Source organism: Zonotrichia leucophrys, chromosome 29 (assembly GCF_028769735.1).
Source record: "Zonotrichia leucophrys gambelii isolate GWCS_2022_RI chromosome 29, RI_Zleu_2.0, whole genome shotgun sequence".
Lineage (NCBI taxonomy): Eukaryota > Metazoa > Chordata > Aves > Passeriformes > Passerellidae > Zonotrichia > Zonotrichia leucophrys.
In genome coordinates, this window is record NC_088198.1 from 1928444 (window position 1) to 1944309 (window position 15866).

Here is a 15866-nt window from a genome sequence, read left to right on the forward strand (position 1 = left end):
ACGGTGGGGCCCGAACAGATCCCGGAACTCCGCAGAGCGGCCGCGGGGACCGGACCGGGCCGTTGTTCCCGGGGCTCTCCCCCTGCCCCGGAAGTCGCGCTCCCGGAAGTCGCGCTGCCCTCTCGGTCTCTTTCCGCCGCCATCTTGGGCCCCGCTCCCCGCACAGTGAGTCCCGCGCCGCCATCCGCCGGCATCCACTGCCATCCGCCGCTCGGGGCGCCGCTCGCCGCTAGCGGGATGAGCGGGTGGCCGGGAGGAGTCGGTTGAGGCCATCGATGGGGTCGTGGGAGCGCCGGGCAGGGCAGAGGGGGCGGCGGGGAGGAGGCGGCCTAGGCCCGGCACCGGGACCCGGATCGGGATTGGGATCGGGCTCTGCCTGTGTGGCCGAGCTGTCTCGGTAGATTTTCCCGGTAGAGGGAAGCTCGCGGTGCCCGAACGGGGTGGGAAGGACGAGTTCCCGGTGGTGGCCCCGGGGCTGTACCGGAGCCCCGGCGAGCCCGGTCCTGTCGGTTTGTCCATTCCCGTAGAAATGCCCGGCGAAGCCACAGAAACCGTCCCGGCCACGGAGCAGGAGCTGCCGCAGCCGCAGGCGGAGACAGGTGAGACCGGGGGGTGCCCCGGGCCGGTTTTGGGGGCGATTCCCGGGATCCCGGGCCGGTTTTGGGGGCGATTGCCGGAATCCTGGGCCGGTTCTGGGGCTGATTCCCGGGATCCCGGACCAGTTCTGGGGCTGATTCCCGTGATCCCCTCACCGGGCGGGTGAAGGTGCACCGGGTCCCGGTGGCCGCGGGGGTTTTGTGACCCCGGTTTGAGCCTTGTCACGTCCCCCGCGGGGGTTTTGGGGTGTCCGTGCCGTGGTTTCGATGTGGGCAAAACAAACCGGGCCGGTTCTGGGCCGGAGCACGCGGGGACTCCTCGTGTCCCAGAGTCCCGGTACCGGCACCGGGGATGGTCCGAGCTCGGTTTGGGTGGGAGTGGAGAGCAGCGGCCGTGGCTGGGTCGGGGGGTTGGATTTGGGGTCCTGTCCTTTTGGATTTGGGGATTCTGTCCCATGGGATTTGGGGTCCTGTCCTGTTGGATTTGGGGATTCTGTCCCACAGAATTTGGGGTCCTGTCCTGTTCTGTCTCCCTGGATTTGGGATCCTGTCCTATGGGATTTGGGGGTCTGTCCTGTTGGATTTGGGGATTCTGTCCCACTGGATTTGGGGATTCTGTCCCATTGGATTTGGGGTCCTGTCCTGTTGGATTTGAGGGATCCTGTCCTATGGGATTTGGGGATTCTGTCCCACAGAATTTAGGGACCTGTCCTATGGGATTTGGGTTCCTGTCCTGTTGGATTTGGGGATTCTGTCCCCCTTGATTTGGGGATTCTGCCCGGTTGCATTTGGGGTCTGTCATTGAATTTTGCAGATCTGTCCCTCTGGATTTGGGGATCATCCATTGAATTTTGGGGGTCTGTCCTGTTGGATTTGGGGGTTTGTCCTGTTAGATTTGGGGGCCTGTCCCATTGGATTTGGGGTTTCCTCACTAAATTTTGTGTATCTGTCCCTTGGGATTTGGAGTTTGTCCCTTTGGCTTTAGGGGTCTGCCCCATTGGATTTGGGGGTGTCACACTGAATTTTGAACATCTGTCTTGTCAGATTTGGGGGTTTCTCATAGGATTTGGGATCTGTCCCATTGTGGGAGCACCACAGAGGTTTGGTGACAGAGAGGGGACACAAGGAGGGAGCTGAGTGATGGCTCTTGCTGTGACAGCTGCACTGAAAATTCCCAGGAGCTGCTGAGCTCCTTATCCCTCCCAGCATGGCTGGAATTCCTCTTTGGGGCCCCCTCTCAACTGACAGCTCCCAAAATTCTGCTGCTCCTGGGATTCCTCAGGCTGGATTTTGGGATTCCCAAATCCCTTTATTTGGGATTCTTCAGGCAGGATTTTGGGATTCCCAAATCCCTTTATTTGGGATTCTTCAGGCAGGATTTTGGGATTCCCAAATCAGGGGATTTGGGATTCCTTCCTTGGGATTCCTCAGGCAGGATTTTGGGATTCCTCAGGCAGGATTTTGGGATTCCCAAATCCCTTTATTTGGGATTCCTTCCTTGGGATTCCTCCTTGGATTTTCAACTTTGTCCTTGGAAAAATTTTGGAGATATGGGGTTGGTCCACACTGATCCAGAGGAATTCTGGGCTGAAATCTTTTGGTTTTGGGAAATCTTTTAGCTTGGGATGTTTGAGAAGGAACCTGCACCAACAATTCCCAGGAGTTCCCTCTTGGCATTGCTGGAATTCCTTTTTGGGGCCCCTCCTGTCCCTCTCAACTGACAGCTCCCAAAATTCTGCTGCTCCTGGGATTCCTCAGGCAGGATTTTGGGATTCCCAAATCCCTTTATTTAGGATTCCTTCCTTGGGATTCCTCAGGCTGGATTTTGGGATTCCCAAATCCCTTTATTTGGGATTCCTTCCCGAATTTTCAACTTTTTCCTTGGAAAAATTTTGGAGATATGGGGTTGGTCCACGCTGATCCAGAGGGATTCTGGGCTGAAATCTTTTGGTTTTGGGAAATCTTTTAGCTTGGGATGTTTAAAAAGGAACCAAAGAAAGGTGTGGGAGAAGCAGGAATGATTGTGTTCATCAGGAATGATTGTGTTCAGCAGGGATGATTGTTTTCACCAGGAATGATTGTGTTCAGCAGGAATGATTGTGTTCAGCAGGAATGATTGTGTTCATCAGGAATGATTGTTTTCATCAGGAATGATTGTGTTCATCAGGAATGATTGTGTTCATCAGGAATGATTGTTTTCAGCAGGAATGATTGTGTTCAGCAGGAATGATTGTGTTCAGCAGGAATGATTGTGTTCAGCAGGAATGATTGTGTTCAGCAGGAATGATTGTGTTCAGCAGGAATGATTGTTTTCATCAGGAATGATTGTGTTCAGCAGGGATGATTGTGTTCAGCAGGAATGATTGTGTTCAGCAGGAATGATTGTGTTCATCAGGAATGATTGTTTTCATCAGGAATGATTGTGTTCAGCAGGAATGATTGTTTTCATCAGGAATGATTGTGTTCATCAGGAATGATTGTGTTCATCAGGAATGATTGTTTTCATCAGGAATGATTGTTTTCAGCAGGAATGATTGTGTTCATCAGGAATGATTGTGTCCATCAGGAATGATTGTGTTCAGCAGGAATGATTGTTTTCAGCAGGAATGATTGTTTTCATCAGGAATGATTGTGTTCATCAGGAATTATTGTTTTCATCAGGAATGATTGTGTGTGTTCAGCAGGAATGATTGTGTTCAGCAGGAATGTGCTCAGAAGGAACAGGCAGAGCAGGCAGGAATAAAAGATTGTTCTGGAAAAGGTGGCTCTGCACGTTCTGTGCCCTTGGCAGCACTTTGGGAGGCACCAGAACGTTCCTTGGAGCAGGAAATGTCCTGGCACTGCTGTCCAGCTCCAGGCTGCCCTGATTTGGGGTGAAATGGGGGTGAAATGGGGCATTGGCAGCGCCTTTCATGCCCCTGTGCTGGGGCAGGGACAGGGATGGCATTGCCTGTGTGACACTGCAGGAGGTGACAGAGGGACCCGGACACGGCTGTGACACTGATGCCAGGTGGGACAGGATCCATGGCACAGAGCTGATGCCAGGGTGGCACAGGACAGGATCCATGGCACAGGGACAGGATCCATGGCACAGGGCTGGGCACAGGGTGGCACAGGACAGGATCCATGGCACAGGGCTGGGCACAGGGACAGGATCCATGGCACAGGGCTGGGCACAGGGTGGCACAGGGACAGGATCCATGGCACAGGACAGGATCCATGGCGCAGGGTGGCACAGGGACAGGATCCATGGCACAGGGACAGAATCCATGGCACAGGGTGGCACAGGACAGGATCCATGGCACAGGGACAGGATCCATGGCACAGGGTGGCACAGGACAGGATCCATGGCACAGGGCTGGCACAGGGACAGGATCCATGGCACAGGGCTGGCTCTGGGCTGGTCCCAGGGTGGCACAGGACAGGATCCATGGCACAGGGACAGGATCCATGGCACAGGGCTGGCTCTGGGCTGGTCCCAGGGTGGCACAGGGACAGGATCCATGGCACAGGGCTGGGCACAGGGACAGGATCCATGGCACAGGGCTGGGCACAGGGTGGCACAGGACAGGATCCATGGCACAGGGTGGCACAGGACAGGATCCATGGCACAGGGACAGGATCCATGGCACAGGGTGGCACAGGGACAGGATCCATGGCACAGGACAGGATCCATGGCACAGGGTGGCACAGGACAGGATCCATGGCACAGGGACAGGATCCATGGCACAGGGCTGGGCACAGGGTGGCACAGGACAGGATGCATGGCACAGGGTGGCACAGGGACAGGATCCATGGCACAGAGACAGGATCTATGGCACAGAGCTGGCTCTGGGCTGGGCACAGGGTGGCACAGGGACAGAATCCATGGCACAGGGCTGGTCCCAGGGTGGCACAGGACAGGATCCATGGCACAGAGCTGGCTCTGGGCTGGGCACAGGGTGGCACAGGGACAGGATCCATGGCACAGGGCTGGGCACAGGGTGGCACAGGACAGGATCCATGGCACAGGGTGGCACAGGACAGAATCCATGGCACATGGACAGGATCCATGGCACAGGGCTGGTCCCAGGGTGGCACAGGACAGAATCCATGGCACAGGACAGGATCCATGGCACAGGGCTGGTCCCAGGGTGGCACAGGGACAGGATCCATGGCACAGGGTGGCACAGGGACAGGATCCATGGCACAGGGACAGGATCCATGGCACAGGGCTGGGCACAGGGACAGGATCCATGGCACAGGGTGGCACAGGGACAGGATCCATGGCACAGGGCTGGCTCTGCAGCTCCCCAGGGCAGCACAGGGACAGGATCCATGGCACAGGGACAGGATCCATGGCAGAGGGACAGGATCCATGGCACAGTGTAGGATCCATGGCACAGGGACAGGATCCATGGCACAGGGCTGGGCACAGGGTGGCACAGGGACAGGATCCATGGCACAGGGTGGCACAGGGACAGGATCCATGGCACAGGGCTGGGCACAGGGTGGCACAGGGACAGGATCCATGGCACAGGGACAGGATCCATGGCACAGGGTGGCACAGGACAGGATCCATGGCACAGGGACAGGATCCATGGCACAGGGCTGGGCACAGGGTGGCACAGGGACAGGATCCATGGCACAGGGCTGATGCCAGGGTGGCACAGGGACAGGATCCATGGCACAGGGTGGCACAGGGACAGGATCCATGGCACAGGGACAGGATCCATGGCACAGGGTGGCACAGGGACAGGATCCATGGCACAGGGCTGGGCACAAGACAGGATCCATGGCACAGGGTGGCACAGGACAGGATCCATGGCACAGGGACAGGCTCTGCAGCTCCCCAGGGCGGTGCCGTGCCCGGGCTGGTTCTGCTGGTTGGACCGGCCCTGCCCTGCCCGGCTCTGCCCTCCCTTGGAGCTCCTCTGGCTGCTGGGAATCACTCTGGGAATGTCAGAGCTCTGCAGGCTCTCAGGAAATGGGAGCTGAACCCTCTCATGGCCTCTGCACGAAATGGTGCCCTTGGATTTGCTGGTTGGCACTGGGAATTTCATTGGGAATTTCACTGGGAATGTCAGGGCTTTCCAGGCCTTCAGGAACTGGGAGCTGAACCCTCTCATGGCATAAACAGTGCCCCTTGATTTGCTGCTTGGCATTGGGAATTTCACTGGGAATGTCAGGGCTTTCCAGGCCTTCAGGAACTGGGAGCTGAACCCTCTCATGGCCTCTGCACTAAATGGTGCCCTTTGATTGCTGGTTGGCACTGGGAATTTCATTGGGAATTTAATTGGGAATGTCAGGAGTAATTCCACATGTCAGTGGAATGGTATTATATTGATTTTGATATTTTATTTATTTCTATATTTATTTTTTGGGGTTATATTTGACTTTCCCTTCCTCTTTTTGGGTGGGTTTTTATTCCCACAAAGGAATAAAGGTACAAGGTCAGTGTACCCCTGGTTGAAAGGAGGGGACTCCCAGAGCACTCTCCACATGTCAGTGGAATTATATTTATTTTTATATTTTATTTATTTTAATTTTTTGGATTATATTTGACTTTCTCTTCCTCTTTTTGGGTGCATTTTTATTCCCCCTGCAGCCCAAGGGGGACTGGCATTGTACCCCTGGTTGGAGGGAGGAGGCTCCCAGAGCACTCCAGGAGTAATTCCACATGTCAGTGGAATGATATTACATTTATTTTTAGATTTTATTTATTTTTTGGCTTATATTTGACTTTCCCTTCCTCTTTTTGGGTGGGTTTTTATTCCCCCTGCAGCCCAAGGGGGACTGTCATTGTACCCCTGGTTGAAAGGAGGGGGCTCCCAGACTCTCCACATGTCAGTGGAATTATATTACATTTATTTTTAGATTTTATTTATTTTTTGGGTTATATTTGACTTTCCCTTCCTCTTCTCAGGTGGGTCTTTGTGTCCCCAGGCTGCTGAGCAGCCCTGGGTGTCCTGACAGATTTCTGGGGCTCCTCAGGGCTTGTGACACCCCTTTGGTAGGGCAGAGCTGGATTTCTGCATTTCTGGTGGTGCCTCCTGCCATTGAGGGCTCTCAGGAAATTCTGTTCCAGAAGGGGATGAACGTCCTGCTCTGTGCTGAGCCTGGCAGTGCCCGCTGGGCCAGGAGCCAGGGGAATGCCAGGCTGGCTGCGTGCCCCCTCCTCCTGTCCCTGCTCTCATTTCTGCTCTCACTGTGTTTCTCTCCTTCAGCTCTTCTCCATGCTGCTCATTCCCCACCTCTGACTCCATCTCCATCCGCCCAGGGCCCCCCAGGCCCTGTGTCCCCCCCGGTGGTGCCAGCTGCTGCCATCCCCGTGTTCTCTGTGCCCCCCCAGCCCCCTGCCCCAGCTCTGCTGGGCACGGCCCCCGCTGCCCCTCCTGCAGCTCCTCAGGGCCCCGTGGTGTTTGCAGCCCCAGGGTCTCCAGGCTCTGCCCCAGTGTCCCCTGTGCCACCTGTGTCACCTGGCCTGGCTGCTGCTGCTGCAGTGCCAGTGGCTCCTCCTGTCCCCACAGGGAGCCCCAGTGCTCTCCCAGCTGCTCTCAGCTCTGCCATGAAATCTGCACCCACTGCAGCCTCTGGGGCAGCCCCAGCTCCTCTTCCTCCCTCTGGAGCAGCCCCAGCTCCTCTTCCTCCCTCTGGGGCAGCCCCAGCTCCTTTCCCTGGTTCTGGAGCAGCCCCAGCTCCTTTCCCTGGTTCTGGAGCAGCCCCAGCTCCTCTTCCTCCCTCTGGGGCAGTCCCAGCTCCTCTTCCTCCCTCTGGAGGAGCCCCAGCTCCTCTCCCTGGTTCTGGGGCAGCCCCAGCTCCTCTCCCTGGTTCTGGAGCAGCCCCAGCTCCTTTCCCTCCCTCTGGAACAGCCCCAGCTCCTTTCCCTGGTTCTGGAGCAGCCTCAGCTCCTCTTCCTGGTTCTGGAGCAGCCCCAGCTCCTCTTCCTCCCTCTGGAGCAGCCCCAGCTCCTCTTCCTCCCTCTGGAGCAGCCCCAGCTCCTCTCCCTGGTTCTGGAGCAGCCCCAGCTCCTCTCCCTCCCTCTGGAGCAGCCCCAGCTCCTCTTCCTCCCTCTGCAGCCTCCCCTCTCCTGCCTCCCCCATCCCGTCCCCTTCTGGCCTCTCCCCCAGCAGTGCCCCCCAGTTTGCTGCCAGCCCCCTCGGTGGCAGTGTCCCCCCAGAGCCCAGGGTCACCCCCACATCCCACAGTCCCCGTTTCTGTTCCTGCTGCTCCAGCCCTGGTCGGTGCCATCTCTCCCCCCGTGTTCCTGGCTGCCCCCAAAGCTCCTTTGTCACCTCCCATCCCTCTGCTGCCAGCTGGGATGTCCCCTGGCTCAGCCCCTGGCTCCCCAGTGCCACCACTGCTCCCAGTGGCTCCTTCTGCTGCCAAGGCCTCTCCCATGGCACCTCGAGCAGCTCCAGTGCCACCTGCGCTGTCCCCACCTGCTCTGGGAGCTGCCATCTCTGTCCCAGGGTCTCCAGTGAGCCCAGTGCTGCCAGCAGCAGCTCCTGCTGTCCCCTCTGTCCCTGTCACACCGGCCATGGCGGCTCCAGCCACCCCTCCTGGGGCTAAAACATCTCCTGGTGCCCCTGTCACACCAGCCATGGTGGCTCCTGCAGCCAAAGCAGCTCCTCCAAGTCCAACTGCTGCCCCTTCTCCTCCTGTCACAGCACCCCTGGCACCTTTGGCCACCCCTCCTGTGGCCAAAGCAGCTCCTGGGAGCTCGGTCACTGCCCCAACTGCCACCTCTGTCCCTGTCACAGCACCCCTGGCACCTCCAGCCACCTCTCCTGTGGCCAAACCATCTCCTGCTGTCCCTGTCACACCACCCATGGTGGCTCCAGCCACCCCTCCTGTGGCCAAAGCAGCTCCTGGGAGCTCGGTCACTGCCCCAGCTGCCCCCTCTGTCCCTGTCACACCACCCCTGGCACCTCCAGCCACCCCTCCCTCAGCCAAAGATGCCACCAAGGGCTCTGTTGCTGCCTCAGCTGCTGCTCCAGCTCCTCCCAGCCCAGCTCCAGCCACCCCACCTGCAGCCAAAACTGCTGCCAAGAGTCCTGGTGGTGTCACCCCATCCCCTGCCACCCCATCCCCTGCCACCCCATCCCCTGCCACCCCATCCCCTGCCACCCCATCCCCTGCCACCCCATCCCCTGCCACCCCATCCCCTGTCACCCCATCCCCTGCCACCCCATCCCCTGCCACCCCATCCCCTGCCACCCCATCCCCTGTCACCCCATCCCCTGCCACCCATCCCCTGCCACCCTATCCCCTGCCACCCCATCCCCTGCCACCCCATCCCTGTCACCCCATCCCCTGCCACCCCATCCCCTGCCACCCCCTCCCCTGTCACCCCATCCCCTGTCACCCCATCCCCTGCCACCCCATCCCCTGTCACCCCATCCCCTGCCACCCCATCCCCTGCCACCCCATCCCCTGCCACCCCATCCCCTGCCACCCCATCCCCTGCCACCCCATCCCCTGCCACCCCAGCTCCTGCAGCTCCAGCAGCCAAAACACCCCCAAAAAGCCCTGCCAAGGCCACCCCCACTGAGGACAAGGCACCCCCAAAAAGTCCTGTCAAAGCCACCCCAGCTCCAGCAGCCTCTCCTGAGGACAAAACACCCCCAAAGAGCCCTGGCAAAGCCACCCCAGCTTCTCCTGAGGCCAAGGCACCCCCAAAAAGCCCCACTGAGGCCAAGGCACCCCCAAAAAGCCCCACAGAGGCCAAGGCACCCCCAAAAAGCCCTGCCAAAGCCACCCCATCTCCAGCTTCCCCTGGAGCATCCAAAAAACCTCCCAAGGGCAGCTCTGTCCCTGCCCCATCCTCTCCTGTGGCTCCAGCTCCTTCAGCTGCTCCTGCTGAGGCCAAAGCACCCCCAAAGAGCCCCACTGAGGCCAAGGCACCCCCAAAGAGCCCCACTGAGAACAAGGCACCCCCAAAAAGCCCTGGTGAGGCCAAAGCACCCCCAAAAGGCCCCACTGAGGCCAAGGCACCCCCAAAAAGCCCTGCCAAAGGCACCCCACCTCCAGCAGCTTCTCCTGAGGCCAAGGCACCCCCAGAAAGCCCCACTGAAGCCAAGGCACCCCCAAAAAGCCCTGCCAAGGCCACCCCAGCTCCAGCAGCCCCTGCTGCAGCCAAAGGATCCCCAAAAAGCCCTGCTGAGGCCAAGGCACCCCCAAAAAGCCCTGCCAAAGGCACCCCAGCTCCAGCCACCCCCACTGAGAACAAGGCACCCCCAAAAAGCCCCGCAGAGGCCAAGGCACCCCCAAAGAGCCCCACTGAGAACAAGGCACCCCAAAAAGCCCCGCAGAGGCCAAGGCACCCCCAAAGAGCCCCACTGAGAACAAGGCACCCCCAAAAAGCCCTGCCAAAGGCACCCCAGCCTCTCCTGAGGACAAGGCACCCCCAAAAAGCCCCACTGAGAACAAGGCACCCCCAAAAAGCCCCACAGAGGCCAAGGCACCCCCAAAGAGCCCTGCCAAAGCAACCCCAGCTCCATCTACCCCTGCTGAGGCAAAAGCACCCCCAAAAAGCCCTGGTGAGGCCAAGGCACCCCCAAAAGGCCCCACTGAGGCTAAAGCACCTCCAAAAGGCCCCACTGAGGCCAAGGCACCCCAAAAAAGCCCCGCTGAGGCCAAGGCACCCCAAAAAAGCCCCACTGAGGCCAAGGCACCCCAAAAAAGCCCCACTGAGGCCAAGGCACCCCCAAAAAGCCCTGTCAAAGCCACTCCCCCTCCAACCACCCCCACTGCAGCCAAAGCACCCCCAAAAAGCCCCTCCAAGGCCACTCCAACCCCAGCAGCCCCAACTCCTGGTGCCCCCCCAAAGCCCCCCAGCCCTGCCAAGAAGCAGCAGCAGCCCCCCAGCAATGCCAAGGTGGGCAAGCCCCCCTCGAAAGCCGCGGTGCCCGGTGACGATGACGAGGAGCTGCCACCTCTGCTCCCCCCAGAGCCACCCGTGCTGCTGGAGCTGTCCCCTGCCACGGGGGTGCTGGCACCACAGCCCGTCCTCAAGAATGACAAGGGTATTGTGTGTGTGCATGGAGTGTCACTGGGTGATGCCCACCGGGTACTAACGGCGGGCACACGGTGCCAGCGGTCACTAACGCGTGTCCTCGGGCACGGAGCACGGCGTGCTGGTTGTGGTTTGTTGGTTTGTTTTGTGGCATGGGCACTGCAAAAATGAGATAATCTGAGCTGGCTTCACACTGAGATGCCACCCACGTGCCTGGCACTGCTGTGTGTGGTGGCAAACTGGGATGTCCCCACGCTATGCCTGAAGTGTTGGCACACCTGGACACGGGCACAGAGGTTTGCCAAGGTTCCTGTGTGTGCCATGAGGGCTGAATGCAGGTAATGGCTGCATCAGGGTCACCTCCAGGTGTCCTCCAAGGTTGGGGACACCCAGCTGTGCTTCAGTAACTGGTGTGGTCAGTGCTGTGGGTCACAACTGCAGCTGGTGGCCCTCAGGTCCTTTGAGGGGGTTTGGGGTTATCCCACATCATCCTGGTGGCCCTCAGGTTCTCCTAAAGGGGGCTTGGGATTATCCTGGTGGCCCTCAGGTCACCTGAAGGGGGGTTTGGGGTTATCCCAGATGATCCTGAAGAAGGTTTGGGGTTATCCCACATCATCCTGGTGGCTCTGAGGGGGTTTGGGGTTATCCCAGATCATCCTGGTGGCCCTGAGGGGGTTTGGGGTTATCCCACATCATCCTGGTGGCCCTGAGGGGGTTTGGGGTTATCCCAGATCATCCTGGTGGCCCTCAGGTCACCTGAAGGGGGTTTGGGGTTATCCCAGATCATCCTGGTGGCCCTCAGGTCCCCTGAGGGGGGCTTGGGATTATCCTGGTGGCCCTGAGGGGGGTTTGGGGTTATCCCACATCATCCTGGTGGCCCTCAGGTCCCTTGAGGAGGGTTTGGGGTTATCCCAGATGATCCTGGTGGCCCTCAGGTCTCCTAAGGGGGGCTTGGGATCATCCTGGTGGCCCTGAGGGGGTTTGGAGTTATCCCAGATCATCCTGGTGGCCCTCAGGTCACCTGTGGAGGGTTTGGGGTTATCCCAGATCATCCTGGTGGCCCTCAGGTCCTCTGAAGGGGGTTTGGGGTTATCCTGGTGGCCCTGAGGGGGGTTTGGGGTTATCTCAGATCATCCTGGTGGCCCTCAGGTCACCTGAAGGGGGGTTTGGGGTTATCCCAGATGATCCTGGTGGCCCTCAGGTCCTCTGAGGGGGGTTTGGGGTTATCCTGGTGGCCCTGAGGGGTGTTTGGGGTTATCCCAGATCATCCTGGTGGCCCTCAGGTTCTCCTAAAGGGGGCTTGGGATTATCCTGGTGGCCCTGAGGGGGTTTGGGGTTATCCCAGATTATCCTGGTGGCCCTGAGATCACCTGAAGGGAGTTTGGGGTTATCCCAGATGATCCCTGTAGTGAAGCCATGGATGTGCAGCAACCTTGGGGGCTCTGTGAGTGGGGTCTTGGTGCTGTGGCTTTGAGGGGACTCAGGAAGGGCTCTGTCACCCTGAACTGCCACCTCACCACCCTGGAAGTGCCACCCACCTCCTCCTCAGGCTGGAGCTCCCTCAGGATTCATTCCAGAGCCTCTGGGCACCTGTGGGGCTCTGCCACCCTGCTGCCACCACGGCCAGGCTGAGAACCCACCCGTGCCACCCTGCTGGTGGCATTGAGGGCGCACAGAATGCTCCATCCAGCACCTCACTGGGCTGACTGGTGCCCGACTGGTGCCCTGGAGCTGGCTGAGGTGGGCTGTGTGTCTCTGCAGGGTCTGGCACAGAGTCTGACAGCGATGAATCCGTACCAGAGCTCGAAGAGCAGGACTCCACACAGGCCACGACGCAGCAGGCACAGGTAGGGAGGTGGCACAGAGTGCCTGTGGTGTCCCTGGTGGCACAGGGTGGATCAGAGTCCCCGTGGTGTCACCCCAGCATTGTCACCGATGCTTTTCTCCCTCCCTGCAGCTCGCGGCAGCCGCCGAAATAGACGAAGAACCCGTCAGCAAAGCCAAACAGAGCCGGAGTGAGAAGAAAGCTCGCAAGGTGAGGCCTCAGCTGTCCCTCAGCATGTGGGATTGTCCGGTTTATCTCGGCTGTTTGAGGGGCCTAGAAAGGCCCGGGGTGGCCTTGGGACAGCCCGCGTATCGAAGGACGAGAAGAGGCTTCAGTTCTTCTTTCGGTTTTTATGTTTATTAATTGTTTATCTAAAAGATGTTCTTTCAGCCGAACAATGATCTGCTCAGCAGTCAGCCATGGGCACACTGTGCCGTTCCCCGGACCGCCACGTATCTTTATACCCCTAGTTACGTATACAATATTTATCATTTTTCCCCAATACCATCTATTCTTATAACTCGGTGTACTCTTAGTAATAACCAATCCAAAGGTGCCACCGTGGCCAAAGAAGATGGAGGAGAAGAGGAAGAAGAAGGACAGGACACGCCCCAATTCCTCCATCTTACTCCTCTAAACCCCCCTGTACATAAATCCTAAACCCTGTGTCTCACCCTCTAATTAACTAATCTTTTCGCCATTCACCCCGGTGAAGTCCTCTTATCTTCATAAAGGTGTCGTCTCCTGTGTAGGGTCAAAGTCCAGCCACCAGACACTTCTGGAACATTCCAGGACTCCCGGGCCCCCCAAGGGTGGTCTCGGGGGCCCGGCATCCCAGGACTCAGATCCTGAGATCCCACATGGGATCTCAGCACCTCAGGACTGAGGTGTCACCGAGAGCACCCTTGGGGGGCTCGGGAGTCCTGGAATGTTCCAGAAGTGTCTGGTGGCTGGACTTTGATCCTACACAGGAGACGACACCTGCATGAGGACAGGAGGGTTTCACCGGGGTGAATGGTGAAGGGATTGGTTAATTAGAGAGTGAAACACAGGGTTTAGGATTTATGTACAGGGGGGTTTAGAGAAGTAAGATGGAGGAATTGGGGCGTGTCCTGTCCTTCTTCTCCTCCATCTTCTGTGGTGATGGTGGCACTTTGGGATTGGTTGTTACTAAAAGTGCACCGGGCAATAAGGGTGAAAGGTATTGGGGAAAAATGATAAATATTGTACACGTAACTTTGGGTATAAAGATAGGTCAGTGTGCTCATGGCTGGCTGCTGAGCAGAGCTCTGTCGGGCCGAAAGAAAATCTTTTAGATAAACAATTAATAAACACCGAGACCGAAAGAAGAACTGAAGCCTCTTCTCATCCTTTGGAACGCGGGCTGCCCCAAGGCCACCCCGGGCCTTTCCAGGCCATCCAAACAGCCCAAAACCGGACATCAGCACATCACTCCTGATGTCCAGAGATAACCCCTGAGGGGCTCAGAAATCCTGGAATGTTGCCAGAAGTGCTTGGTGGTTGGATTTTGACCCTGCAAGGGATGTGCCACCTGTATGAGGATCACCTGGGGATAAGTGGTGAAGGAATTGATTATTCACAGGGTGAAAATACAGGTTTTGGGATTTTGGTACAGGGGGGTTTTTAGGAGACAAGATGGAGGAATTAGGGTGTGTCTTGTCCTTCTCCTCTTCTTCTTGTCACCCATCTTTGGTGGTGATGCTGGCACTTTGGGATTGGTTCACATTAAATCTGCACTTGTTAATAAGGGTAAAAGGTATTGGAAGGTAAAAGTAAATATCTTACACGTAGTTTTTAGTATAAAAATAGACGACCCCCCAGTGGGATGTCAGTGTGCTGGGCAGACCTCTGTCAGGCTGGGAGACGACTTTGTAGATAAGAATTAATCAACAATATTGAAAAAATGAAAAATCTGAAGAGTGCCCTCGTCCTTTGGAGCGCGGGTTGTCCCAAGGCCATCCTGTGCCTAAGCAGGCAGAGACAACAGGCCGAGAACAGAGACCTGGTGAGCAAGCCCAGGGCTCAGAATCACTGTGGGGGTCTCACAGTGCTGGACTGGGGTGTTCCCTCCATGGCAGTTCCCATGTGGATCTGTCGCAGACATTTTCTCATAGAAATCCTTTCTTTCCCATTTGTCCATCTTCTGGGAAGCAAAGGCGCAGAAGATGAATGTAAACAATTGTTATCAGCTGCTGTGGAATGCAATAGGATGCACCTGTGATTGGCTCATCTTCCACATTTCCAATTGGGGGCCAATCACAGAAACAAGCTCGGGGACAGATCCCCTGGAGACAGAACTTTGTTGTTCATTCTTTCTTTCTATTCTTAGCTTAGCAAGCCTCTGCAACTTCTCTCTTTATTCTTTTTAGTATAGTAATAATGTATTATATATCATATATCAATAAATCCAGCCTTCTGATCATCAAACAAGATTCTCATCCTTCTCTCACCATGGAGACCTTTTCAGGTCGCTGTAATACGGATCCATGCAGCAGAGGTTGGATCTGGAGTCTGGAGAGAGGATTGGGCACAGCTGGGCTGGCTCCAGAGCTCTCCTCCCCTCACTGACCCTTCCCTGGTGTTTTGCAGGCAATGTCCAAGCTGGGCCTTCGCCAGGTGACAGGAGTGACCAGAGTCACCATCCGGAAATCCAAGAACATCCTGTTTGTCATCACAAAGCCAGACGTGTACAAGAGCCCGGCGTCAGACACCTACATTGTCTTTGGGGAGGCCAAGGTGAGCCCACCCTGGTGCCAGCAGGGCAGTGTTCTCCTTCCTGTCACCTTGGCACTGTGTGGCTCCTGCCAAGGAATGTGCTGGCACTGCCCAGCGCTGGCATCACTTCTCCTTTTCTTCTCTTCCCTCCTGCAGATCGAAGACCTGTCCCAGCAGGCTCAGCTGGCAGCTGCTGAAAAGTTCAAAGTGCAAGGAGAACCCGTGTCCAACATCCAGGAAAACACACAGACCCCCACGGTGCAGGAGGAGAGCGAGGAAGAGGAGGTGAGGCCTTCCTCAGCCTCTCAGTGGGGTTATGTGATGGGGTTCACAGGGGTCTTGTGCTGAGGGGAGAGATGAGGATCTGACTTCATGTTTCAGAAGTATATGTATTTTATAATATTTTATATATTTTTAATATATATATTATATTTATATATTGTAATATATTGTAATTATATTCTATATTTTATTTTATTATGGCATACTATAATATATTATAATATATATCATATTATATTGCATTATATCACAATTATATGATATCATATTATATTATATTATATTATATTATATTATATTATATTATATTATATTATTATATATAAATGTAATATACTTATCTATTATAATATATTATAATGTATTTTATAGTATTATAATATAATATTATTATATTGCATATTTTGTATATTTATAATATATATTTTAT

The 15866-nt window shown here is 56.3% G+C and overlaps 1 protein-coding gene across 1 annotated transcript; it reads left to right on the top strand.

Moving 5' to 3' along the window:
• Positions 1-56: 56 nt before the first annotated feature.
• Positions 57-15527, top strand: NACA (nascent polypeptide associated complex subunit alpha). Its single transcript, XM_064734761.1, has 6 exons — positions 57-165; positions 528-599; positions 12355-12440; positions 12551-12628; positions 15029-15175; positions 15311-15527. The coding sequence occupies exons 2-6, from the start codon at positions 530-532 to the stop codon at positions 15500-15502; spliced, it is 573 nt and encodes a 190-aa protein (XP_064590831.1). The 5' UTR covers positions 57-165; positions 528-529; the 3' UTR covers positions 15503-15527.
• The last annotated feature ends 339 nt before the right edge of the window (positions 15528-15866 follow it).